The sequence below is a fragment of the Acytostelium subglobosum genome (genome assembly GCF_000787575.1).
Source record: "Acytostelium subglobosum LB1 DNA, scaffold: scaffold27, whole genome shotgun sequence".
NCBI classification, from domain to species: Eukaryota; Evosea; class Eumycetozoa; order Acytosteliales; family Acytosteliaceae; genus Acytostelium; species Acytostelium subglobosum.
Window position 1 is genome coordinate 4225 of NW_012236506.1, and position 12300 is coordinate 16524.

The 12300-nt window shown below is 44.2% G+C and overlaps 5 protein-coding genes across 5 annotated transcripts; 4 read left to right on the top strand and 1 right to left on the bottom strand.

The window, feature by feature from the left end:
* Positions 1 to 115: 115 nt before the first annotated feature.
* On the top strand, positions 116 to 1421 carry SAMD00019534_103690 (hypothetical protein; the record flags this gene model as incomplete). The annotated part of the gene is made up of 1 exon (XM_012894207.1): positions 116 to 1421. A coding segment is annotated over one exon (1306 nt), but the record flags the coding sequence as incomplete, so codon positions are not given.
* Positions 1422 to 1720: 299 nt separating this feature from the next.
* SAMD00019534_103700 (hypothetical protein) lies at positions 1721 to 3152 on the bottom strand (the record flags this gene model as incomplete). Its single annotated transcript, XM_012894208.1, has 3 exons — positions 1721 to 2174; positions 2241 to 2816; positions 2890 to 3152. The coding sequence occupies 3 exons, from the start codon at positions 3150 to 3152 to the stop codon at positions 1721 to 1723; spliced, it is 1293 nt and encodes a 430-aa protein (XP_012749662.1).
* A 1274-nt stretch (positions 3153 to 4426) lies between these two features.
* SAMD00019534_103710 (hypothetical protein) lies at positions 4427 to 8526 on the top strand (the record flags this gene model as incomplete). The annotated part of the gene is made up of 7 exons (XM_012894209.1): positions 4427 to 4453; positions 4533 to 5543; positions 5611 to 5972; positions 6043 to 7202; positions 7263 to 7743; positions 7804 to 7954; positions 8023 to 8526. The coding sequence occupies 7 exons, from the start codon at positions 4427 to 4429 to the stop codon at positions 8524 to 8526; spliced, it is 3696 nt and encodes a 1231-aa protein (XP_012749663.1).
* A 368-nt stretch (positions 8527 to 8894) lies between these two features.
* SAMD00019534_103720 (hypothetical protein) lies at positions 8895 to 10265 on the top strand (the record flags this gene model as incomplete). Its single annotated transcript, XM_012894210.1, has 3 exons — positions 8895 to 9209; positions 9279 to 9389; positions 9453 to 10265. 3 exons carry the CDS (start codon positions 8895 to 8897, stop codon positions 10263 to 10265), a joined length of 1239 nt encoding a protein of 412 aa, XP_012749664.1.
* A 704-nt stretch (positions 10266 to 10969) lies between these two features.
* Positions 10970 to 12181, top strand: SAMD00019534_103730 (hypothetical protein; the record flags this gene model as incomplete). The annotated part of the gene is made up of 1 exon (XM_012894211.1): positions 10970 to 12181. A coding segment is annotated over one exon (1212 nt), but the record flags the coding sequence as incomplete, so codon positions are not given.
* Between the last annotated feature and the right edge of the window lie 119 nt (positions 12182 to 12300).

Consider the following 12300-nt stretch of genomic DNA (forward strand, 5'->3'; position numbering starts at 1 on the left):
AGGTCTTCTGCAAAGCCACCTCGTCAGCCATCAATGTCGACAAGTCTGTCCACATTGTCCTGGGCGATGCACCAACGTCYGAGCTCCCCTACCCAGTGGCCACCGAACCTGAAAGGTACTTGGGCGTCAACTTCACCAAGCAGGGCATCTACTCCAAGTTCAAGACTCTCATCAGCTCCCTCCGCGGCAGACTCTCGCTCTTCAAGTCTGAAAGCACCACACTGCGGTCCAAGGTTGCAGCTCTCAAGTCTTACGCCCTCCCCCCTCTGATGTACCACTTCTATCTGGACTCACCGACCAAGTGGCAGATCAAGAAGATCGAAAACCTCACCAAATGGTTCATCTCAGCCCCCAAGACCACCGCCTACGGCTCCAGCTTCATCAACACGATGGCACTGGACCGCGCCAGCTTCCATTGGGATCAAGGTGGCCTCAACCTCTGGGACATTGGACTCAGATCAATTGCCTACAAGGTTTGGGTGTTCAATCGTTTCCTCAACACCCCAGCCCATCTCACCCATGGCTACCTGGACTCGTGGAGAACTCAACACCGCAACGCCAGGAAGCGCCTGGGAGGCAAGTTCACTGGCCTCTTCCGCAAGTTCCACACACCTTGGATGGAGTTCCGCTCCGCCCACCTCTCCAGCCATAGCGACAAGGTACCTCTATTGGATAGCAATGGTGGCACCCTCAGTCTGAAAGACATCTATGCCATCCTCTGGAAGGCAAAGTATGGCTCAATCAGACTGACCGAGGGTCAATGGCAGCTCAGTGTCTTCCACGGCCTCAAGCTCCCAGACATCTTCAAGGTCATCAGCACCCTGAGAGGACCATCCTCGCGTAACGCCCTCTTCAGGTTCTTCTCCCATACCCTCCCAATCAACCATATGAGAGCAGACGCTGACTGTACCCTCTGTGGCAACTCCTGCACAGACCAACCCTACAATCACTTCTTCTTTGACTGCAGCAAAGTGGCAACCCAAGAAGCCATGCGCCCAGCCTTAGACTTGGTGAAGCAACGCTCTGGTATCAATGTCAGAGAATGGAACATCAAAGCACTGGACATCTCCACGAAGTCTAGTCGCCCCAACCTTCCATTCATCCACCTCATGGCAATCATCGTCAACTACCTCTGGCACTACATCGCCAACCACCTCTTTGGCAACAAGGAGGCCCTGTTGGCCAAGCTCAGCTTGGTGTGCATCACATCCTTCAAGTCCCTCCTCCGCCAGGAGTGGCGCTCCCTCATGTCCACGCTCACGAGTCACATCCTGGCCGGACGACCAGTCAACATCAAGAATGAGATGGCCGAGTTCACTACCAAGTGGCACCTCAGCACTCGCAACAGCGACATCCGTCTTCCGCCTCTGCCGCCAACTATCAACAAATACTTGGTGGCCGAATTCAGAGGCCTACAGTAGAAAAGAAAAGAAAGAAAAAAAAATCAAGAAAATTCAAAATCGACTAACTTATATATATTATCCCGCCTCTTCAATGACGCCAATTTATTTGCAATAATAATAAACTTCCACTCTAGTCAAAAAAAAAAAAAAAAAAAGGGCCTCAATTCTCCTTTCCCGAGGTTGTTCTTCAAAATATATATTCTTAGGTCAATACTCTACACTCTTATCACTTTCTCCTTGTCCTCTAGATCAAATTCATATCCTAAACCATATGATATGTTGAATACATTGTTTAATGAAAACAATACATGACATGATCAACGCTTGCTCTTTGATGCCTTGTGACCATCCTTTCTCAGTTTGGCCTCATTCCTCTGTCGATCCTCAATCAATGCTTTGTACTCTTTGGCCTTCTCGATGTTACCCTCTTTGAGGTATCGCAAGTCCTCTCTGTATCGACAATCAGTTGGCAAAGGTGACTCATCATAGATCAATCCAGGTGGCACCATGTTCAACTCCCAATAGACCTTGTTGCCAATTGTGAGTTGTGACAGCCATGATCCCTCCACCTCACAAATCAACTCAGTGGTTGAATCTGATGTTGACTTCTTCTTGTCCTTGTCCTTGCCATGTGAGGATGTAGTTGTGGCTGGTTGAGGAGTCACACCTGTTCTGAATATATGTCCTTGGAAGAAGTCCGACGGCTCCTTCTGCTTGGAGAATATACTACGTACGAAGCCAAGTGCAGTTGGATTGAATGTGACCTCACAGCTGGATTTGATGATGTTAGTTTGATTGATTAATTGATTGAATGGTTGAATGAATGATTGTACATACCATAGTTTGTTCTTCTCATCGTTGAATAGTACCTTGCCTCCAAAGTCTGTGATTCGGTCGCCCCAGAAGATACCTTTGATAAAGATCTCTGGCACAGTGTAGGTGATCGTACCTCCATCACTAAAGTTGATTGTGTGAATGCCCTTCTGATTGGCCTTGACCACGTTGCCACGACACGATGCAGAGAACAATCCTTGACCATGGTAATGGAAACCATTGCCCTGTATCTGCCATGCACTGATTGGTGGATGATGTGACGTCTGCTCGCAGAACACTTGAGTGCCATCAGGATAGTGACCTTGGAATGTCTCGCCAAGCAGGGGATTGAATGGTTTGGCCAATGTGCTTGTGAGATATATGCCAGAGATTGCAAAGGCCACCACATTGTTCATCCTCTCCAATGGATCAGATGTTGCGGCAGCCCTTGGCAAGTAGACTGGAGCGTATGACCATACATCAGTGAGTTTCTCCAAGAATGACCTAGGCTCAAACAATGTTATTGGCAAACATGTGTTGACCAGTTCCTTTCCCTCTATCAGACTGTTTCCAACACTCTTTAGTAGCTCCCAACAAACACTATTATTGATTGATTGATTGAGTTAGTATGATATGATTGATCAGGTGAATATGGATAAGTTGTGTTACTTACCCTCTCTGCTTCTTTAACTCTGTCTCGTCGACAAACTTCCATCCACCAGTTGGATGTCTCTGATTCTGATTGAATACCTTGGTCTGCAATTGCTTTCCATTGCCAATGTTCGTGTTGTTGTTGTTGTTGTTGTGGTTGGTCACTTGGCTACAGCTAAGTGGTAGAGATACAGCTGCCACAGTGGATGTTGTTGATGATGTTGGTGATGAAGTGGCCAACAGTGAAGATACTGATGTTGTAATTTGTGAGTGTACCTCTGTCATGATGATGTTAAATTAATAATAAATAAATATTTAATTAGACTTTGACTTTGTGTTGGATAATAAATAACTAAGATATGGATAATAATAAATGAATGAATGATGAAAGTAAGTATACTTATAAAAATGTTATATTTACAGATGTATAACTACAATAAAAGATATATTAGTAATAGTATGGCGAGTGTTGCTGATATATGATTGATTGAACTAGCTAGTGAAGGTGTATGTGTTTGTGTGTAAGTGTCTGTGTGTCTGTGTGTCGTTGGATAGTAGATAGATAGAGCAGATGAATGAGTGAAGGACCTTTGCTTAAATAATGGATGGAATGAAAGAAGGACCCTATCAGTCCATCTCTCTCACTCTCATGTGAATGAATGACTGAGAGTCACCACACTACCCCACCCTAGCATCCATCTTCGAGGCTTTACATTGCTTAGAGGTCATTGTGTGCGTTTGTCAATCGATTGAGGATGTGTGTGTATGTTTGTTTGTTCACACCCACCAAACACACTTTTATGACACATTAGTAAACATGTTTGATGTAACCCTTGTAATTAATGGACAACCCGGGTATGATTCTTCAATGAATTGCCATCCAGGGCAACAAAGACAAGGGAACATCTGACACAAAGATCCCTGTTCTCAAGGAATCGTCGTATTTGTGTTTGTGTGGTCTTAATAACACTTGGTTAAAACATTGAAACACCTTGAGAGTTTATCTATTCAATCTTAAAGATGAAACCAGACTCCATTCTACAAGTATTGGCCCATTATTATTGAGTTATGTAGTTGGTCGTATGTGATTGATTGATTGATTAATTGATTGAATGATTGAGTACCATCACACACTTTTGAAGTTGAACTATCATCTTGTCTCTAAATTCAACACTTTCATTCACTTCACTTCACTTTAGATCATCATACATACATACATACATACATACATATAATCTTATTACTACTACTACAACTACTATTATTGTTGTTGTTGTTTTGAACTGGATAGATCAAAAACGATAAAGACTACAATAGCGACAACGACGACTCCATCGACCACAACACCGACAACATCAAAGTCGACGAGAAGAAGACCGTTTCAACAACAACAGGGTATACTATCGACTACTAATTTGTTGTTGGATGATGATCTATCAATTGGTGTATCTGAAGCCTCCATTGACGACGACGACAACAGCAACAACAACGACGACAACTATCAAAAGTACTCCAAACCCAATCACTTGATCAACTACCTACATACACTATCACGAACGATGTCATCATCATTCGCTTGGCTAAAGGTATGTTATGTTGTCCCAACAGACATTCACATGTGTCGGCCAACTCACTCAAACAATCACTTAATCAATCAAACAATAGCAACTACTTGGCATCGATAGCCAAGACATGAATGATGCCGGCACGAGAATGGTGTACGCGAATGACCCTGTGAGGAATGATCGTTATCCAAAGAACGCGATAAGCAATACAAAGTACACTGTTATCAGCTTCATACCAAAGAACTTGCTGGAGCAGTTTGGTCGCGCGATGAACATCTACTTCTTGATGATTGGTGTGCTACAGCTGTTCCCCTCGATCACGCCCGTCGACCCCATCTCAACATGGGGCGCACTTATATTTATCTTTGCAGTGTCGGCCGTCAAGGAAGCCTACGATGATCTTAACCGTCGACGTCGTGACTACACGGCCAACAAGCGATTGTATCAAGTGGTGCGCGATGGTGTCAAGCGACAGGTGTGCAGCGAGGATATATCAGTGGGCGACATCATATGGCTGCCTTGTGACGCGGAGATCCCCGTCGACATGGTTCTCCTGGCCACATCCGATCCCGACGGCAGCTGCTACGTGCAGACTGCCAACCTAGACGGCGAGACAGACCTCAAGGCAAGGTCTGCGCCGTCCGACACTGCAGGCTTTAGCCTGGCGGACCTTGGCCGCTTCAAGGGCACAATCGAATGTCCTCGACCCAATGCTGAGATCTATCGATTCGACGCACGACTCTCAATGAATGGCACTGGCACCGACTGGATCATATTGGACAATGCCAACTTTGTGTTGCAGGCTACACACCTGCGCAACACAGACTACATATATGGCATTGCCGTGTACACTGGCAACGAGACCAAAGTTGGCAAGAACAAGAAGGTGCCAGCATCAAAGTGGACCAAGTTGGATCGATCCATCAACAACATCACAATCTTTATCTTTTGTCTCCAACTCACATTAGTCTTTATCTTTGGAGCCATTGGCGATTCAATCAGACGCAGTCAAGACAGTGACACATGGTACCTCGGATACTCAAGTGATTACAAAGCACCATGGTACGAGTTCGTCATCATTCCCCTTCGATTCCTTTTGCTGAACTCAATGGTATGTTGAGATGTATGAGAGTGGCAGAATCATTCATTCACTGATTCAATCGATCAATCAAACACAGATGATACCAATATCACTCAAGGTCACAATCGACGTTGTCAAGTACTTCTATGCATTGTTTATCGATTGGGACTTGAGGATGTATCACAGGCCAACAGAGTCATATGCTGTGGCAAACAGTACGGCACTGAGCGAGGATCTTGGACAGATTGAACATGTCTTCACAGACAAGACAGGCACACTAACAGAGAACAGGATGTTGTTTGCAAAGTGCTCGATTGGCAATCATATCTTTGGACAGGGTGCCGGCACGGCACTTGACGACCCAGAGCTCACCCAACTTGTCCAACATCAACAATCCGATGTCATTGACTTCTTCATGGCACTATCACTCTGTCACTCTGTCATACCAACCATTGACGCGTAAGTCCATTCATTGCTATATCTCTTGACCACAACTACTAACTAGTACCCTTGGTCGTGGATACAATAGTGATGGAAACATACATTATAAGGCTGCATCACCAGATGAGGAAGCATTGATCATTGCTGCATCGAAGCTTAACATTAAGTTCATTTCAAAGACGATGTCAACATTGGCTGTTCAGGTCATCGATCGATTGTGTGACTTCCAACTGCTACACACTTTTGAGTTCAACTCTGATCGCAAGAGAATGAGTGTGGTCGTCAGAGATCTCTCCTCCAAGCTGATCAGGATCATCACAAAGGGTGCAGATGATGTTATATTTGCCAGATTGGTCAATGACAATCAATCATCATACGAAGCACCGCTGGCACACATTGAAGAGTTTGCATCACTTGGACTGAGGACATTGTGCGTTGCGGAGAAGGACTTGACAGAGGGCGAGTATCAACAGTGGTTCAAACAGTACTACCAACCTGCAAGCATATCAATGGAGAACAGACAGCAACAACAGTTTGAAGCATACAATGTGTTGGAAAATGGCCTGCGATTGTTGGGCATCACCGCAATTGAGGACAAGCTACAGGAGGAGGTGCCAGAGACAATCAGCTCGCTGAGGCAGGCCAACATCAAGGTGTGGATGCTCACAGGCGACAAGTACAGCACTGCCATTCAAATAGCGCACTCTTGTAACCTGATTGATAGAGGATGCAAGATATACACAGTGGGCAAGCCGCTGCAGTTGGATGACCCACACGAGAGTCACAATCCATCGACTGGTGCCAATGCCCGCGTGACGCCAGATGAGGTTATGGCATCCATTCGAAGTATCCACGATGATCTCGTGTCCAATCAACAGCAGCCATATCAACAGCATGACCATCATCAGCGACAACAGGAGGATGAGCATCCCCAAGGCCAACTCAAACAGAGAAGGCGCAAAGATGCAACGATTGTCATTGAAGGACATGTCGTGGATATAGCCCTGAGGCATGCTTCACAGGAGTTGTTGGACCTATCATGCATGGTGCCCTCGGTCATTTGCTGTCGAGTCACTCCACATCAGAAGGCAGAGGTGGTAAGATTGGTAAAGAACACTGGCAAGATATGTTTGGCTGTTGGCGATGGAGGCAATGACGTATCCATGATACAGGAGGCCAATATTGGTGTTGGCATCAGTGGTCGTGAAGGACTACAAGCATCACGTGCTGCAGACTATAGTGTAGCGAGTAAGTTGTCACCTTTGGACACGCCCAACGATCAATGACTGACACTCACTCGTTCATTAGGGTTCAAGTACTTGCGAGACTTGATATTTGTACATGGAAGATACTCATACTTGAGAACAAGCTTCGTGGCCAACTACAGCTTCTACAAGTCATTGTTCATTTGCTTCATTCAGATACTGTATCAGCTGTTCAGCGGGTTTGGCGGCTCGTCATTCTTCAACACTTTCTCGCTTACGTCATACAACATCATCTTTACAGGCCTACCAATCATGGGCTATATCCTGGACAAGGATCTGCCCGAGTCAATACTCAAACGCAACCCATACCTGTATAGTGTCTGTCAAGAAGGTCGTGCATTCAGTGTGATGACCTTTATCGAGTGGGCATTACGTGCAGCCTTCCAATCGATCCTAATCTTCTGCATGACAGCTGGACCATTCGCATTCCTTCATGGATCCACCATCGACTATGACTCATTCTCAATGATCTCATTCACAGCCGTCATCTTCCTCCAGTCACTCACTCTATTCCTAGCCTCACAGTATGTATGCGCCACACTTCAGGCATGGCATGATTAATTACTGACCCTCTATTCCCTTAGTACCATCACAAAGATTAACCATCTACTGATATGGGGTACGATACCAGTCTATATCCTTTGCGCATTTGCACTCAACTCCATTCCAACAATGACCACCTATGCCGTGCTCACCAACTTGGTCAAGTCTGCAGACTTCTGGGGATCATTCTTTGTATGTTATCCATCCACTCAATCATTCAATCACAATCACTAACTCGCTCAATCAATCAAATGTTATAGTTGATATTGGTAACATGCATCATGCCAGTGGTCACAATCAGTTATATGATGCAATTGTACATGCCAACTATTGTGGAAATGATCAATATTATTAGGAAGGAGAATAACCCTGATTTGAAGAGACCAGTGATGTCCAGTGTCAATGGATCACAACATCCATCACGTTTATACAAGTTCCTGCTGAAGAAGAATATGAGGAATGGACGGTTGGCTAGGAGTCTAATTGGCGAAGGTCCAGACAACGCTGACCAAGAGTACATAGAATTGGTAGTCGTCGAGGATGATGACGAGTCACATCATCACAACCATCATATCGTAGCCTCATCCAGTAGCAACTCAATAGTGGACCTGAATGGTATTGATGAAGAAGAGATTGCTGAGGGTCCATCATCCTCATCATCATCATCAACATCCATTGTCCAGTCCAACTCGGCTTCAGCCTCTTCATCCTCAACAAGCAGGTCCAAAGGAGGAGTTGATGAGACGTCTCCGCTTTTGAAATAAATTGCTGACAACATGGTTGATCGTGTGATCAGTCAAGCCCACTCTCCTCCAAAGGGTGACCCTTCAAAAGGACCTTGTGGGTCCTCATAGATCTTTATTTGATCAAACTAGCAAACATATACAATGACATCATCAACTTATTATAACAACAATAACAACAATAACAACAATAACAACAATAATAACAATGATACAGAGGTAGATGATTGGATAGCACTGAATGTTGGCGGCAAGGTGTTCCAAACAACAAGGTCCACATTGACCTCAGATCCGAACTCAGTGCTCTACAAGATGGTAAGGAGGAGGACAGCACAACACATGTGCATGTGATGCTCATACTCATACTCATACTCACACTCAAACGATTGATGCCGCATTGGGATTCTCAGTTCCAACGTGATTGTCAGCTACAAAGCTCCAGGAAGGATCATAATGGCGCATATTTGATTGATCGTGATCCAAAGTACTTTAGAGTGCTGCTCAATCACTTGAGGTCACCAAGTGCCGATCAAGTGGTGATTGATGATGGTATATCATTGGCTGGCGTGTTACAAGAGGCTCACTTCTTCCAGATCAGCACTCTGATCAACATTATAGAACGACTGGATTCCAATCGTTCAGACTACACTCGCAAGGACATCTTGCTCAACAAAGGCAATCTCAAGTTCAACAATAAGAAGCTGGTATGTTATTGGATAGTGCTGTCGATATGATGACACATGGCTAACGACACATGGGCACACATACACTAGATTGGCATTGACTTGTCATCAATCGACTTCATCAAAGAGGACTTTAGTTACTGCAACATATCCAACAGTAACTTTGGACAATGTAGGATATCACATTCAACATTCCTTAACGTATGTTATCATCTTGGACATCAATCCATCCATGGTCCACTCACACTCACTCAACCAATGTAGTCAATTGGAAAGAACTGTTGCTTCGACAATGTCGTTGCAGAGAATACTATATTGTCATCGAGTAGACTGTCAAAGAGCTCGTTTGTCAAAGCCAACTTGGACCACGCCAGCTTCAACAGTTGTAAGCTGCGTCGCGCTGACTTTAGTCAGGCCAATTGTACAGGATCGCTGTTCCAGCGTGCGATCATCACCAATGGCATCTTTAGGAATGCCAACCTGGAGCATGCCAAGTTCCAGAACGCAGACCTTACCGGCTGTGACTTTACTGGTGCCCGACTTCACAACTGCCACTTCACCGCAGCAGACTTGAGATACGCCACACTCGATTGGGCAAACCTTGGCGCATACACTAGAGAGGGACAAGTACTGTTCAAGAAGGCCAAGATCACAAGGCAGCAGTACGAATTGGTGCCCACTGACATTCGCTCCACTTTTGGTTTCAAGGTAGTTGTGGACAACAATCTAAAGATGTCAGACTCTGGCATTATTGTTGGAAGTGGCAGTGGCATTGGCATTGGCAGTGTCAGTGGCAGTGGCAGTGGCAGTGGCAGTGGCAGTGGCAGTGGCAGTGGCAGTGGCAGTGGCAGTGGCAGTGGTAGTGGTCACACACGCTACCCACCAACTTCACCAACATCTCCAACATCTCCAACTTCACATACAACAACAACAACATCATCTTCTTCACAATTGACACATCTACCTACAGCCAATGCTGCCGCTCCAACTACCGCGACTCCTGCTACTGTGACTACTGCTGTTACTCAACAGACACAACCACCAATTCTGTTACAACTACAGCAACAACTACAGTGATAGAAGTAATAACATCTTTGATATGTTGTCATCGTTCAAGAAACATACTCTTATCTAAACACAACATAGCTGGCGCCAAACCTCATTCATAGTGGTTTGTATGTAAGTTCTCGATCCAGTAGATGTAACAGGTACATTATGATCATCACGTGATAGTGGGAAGACCAATACCATTACCATCATCCATCCAATTGCAATTGTGTGTAGTTGTTTGGATGTGGTGTGTGTTTGATCAAAGTGTGTGTTGCTATTGCCACTGATGGGTTGGCAACACGGCAACAACAGGGCAATGCACACTTAATCGAATTATATGATCAGGAGGTAGTGGGGTCGGAAGTTGTTGTTTGAATGGAACATGCTCCACTTGATGGATGGAGCATTAACTTGGGAAAAGTATCCTTTACCATATTCATTCATTCCTCCATCAACTAACATCCAAGTCTAGAATAATGGACAATAGTTATAGACTATCAACACTACCTTTAGTTATAATTAGACATTTGTCTCAATTAGTAGAGGATGAGGTCGATAAACTATGTTTATCACTTACTTGTAAGAGATTATATAAATATATTCAATCATCATTATTATCAATAGTTACAATTCCAGAAGAAGTAGATGTTCAACCTTCAAGAAGTTTATTATTTAATGGTATTGGAATCATTCCAAACAACATAACAGAGTTGATAATGTCATCGACATTCAATCAATCAATACCTAAAGATATGATACCATCTTCAGTTATTACATTATCATTTGGATCAAGTTTCAATCATCATTTAACACATGGATCATTACCAATAATGTTACAATCACTTACACTTGGTGATGGATTCAATCAACATATTGTCCCTGGTGTACTACCATCTTCATTGACATATCTACATATGGGAGGCTATAATCATCCACTTCAATATGGAGTGTTACCCAAGTCCATCACCAACCTACACCTTGGAAATACATTTGATCAAGTCATTAATCAAGTTCATCTACCAACCCAACTTAACAAACTTACTCTAAGTCATATGTTCAACAAACAACTTGAAGTCAATACTTTGCCTACCCTTCAAACTTTGATCACTGGCGCCATGTTCAATCAATCATTCATCCCTGGATCCCTACCAACTTCACTCACTTTCCTCCAACTTGGAACAAACTATGACAAACAAATCCCAGTTGGTGTACTTCCTTCTCCATCATTGACATCCCTATCCCTCGGTTACCAATTCAATCAAATAATAATCCAGGATAGTCTTCCAACTTCATTGATCACACTAACTTTTGGCCACTCATACGACCAACCCCTGTCGATCAACGTCCTACCTCAATCACTTACTAGCCTAACATTTGGAACGTCATTCAATCATGCTTTTGAACCTGGTGTGCTCCCCAACAGACTTGTATCATGTACCTTTGGGTTCAAGTTCAATCAACCACTACTCGTTGGATACCTTCCACAGTTACTCACCAACCTATCCCTTGGCTACTGCTTCAATCAGCCACCCTCCAATCTATGCCTGCCAGTCAATCTCCGTATGATAGTATTCGCCAACACCGCACGTAATCAACATGTACGCTACCTAGATGTGTTGCCAATGTCTGTGCGACAGGTCAGACTCAGACAGACTGATCAACATCTGAGCATACCAAACAATGTACAGCGCATGGTATTGGACCTCTCAAGACAATCCACCATCCAAGCACTTGGTATAATCAACAATGTAATGACAGATATACGCAAGTCCAATGTTGGTGATCTTGAAGTACTACTTCCAAAAGAGCAACGTATATGCATCAGATGGTTGGACCCCAACTACATGATGGCTACCTTATCCAAACCTGGCAATCCAATTCCTAGCAACATCAACAACATAGTCAGCGCTGTCACAATCAATCAGTGGTTCAATCAAATAAAGTCATGATCTTTGATTGAGTGTGTATGTATGATTGATTGGAATGATTCCAGTGTGATCTTTAATGAGTGAATTGAAAGAACGTGTGTGTGTGTGAGAGTGTTCGCGATTCGTCTTTGTGT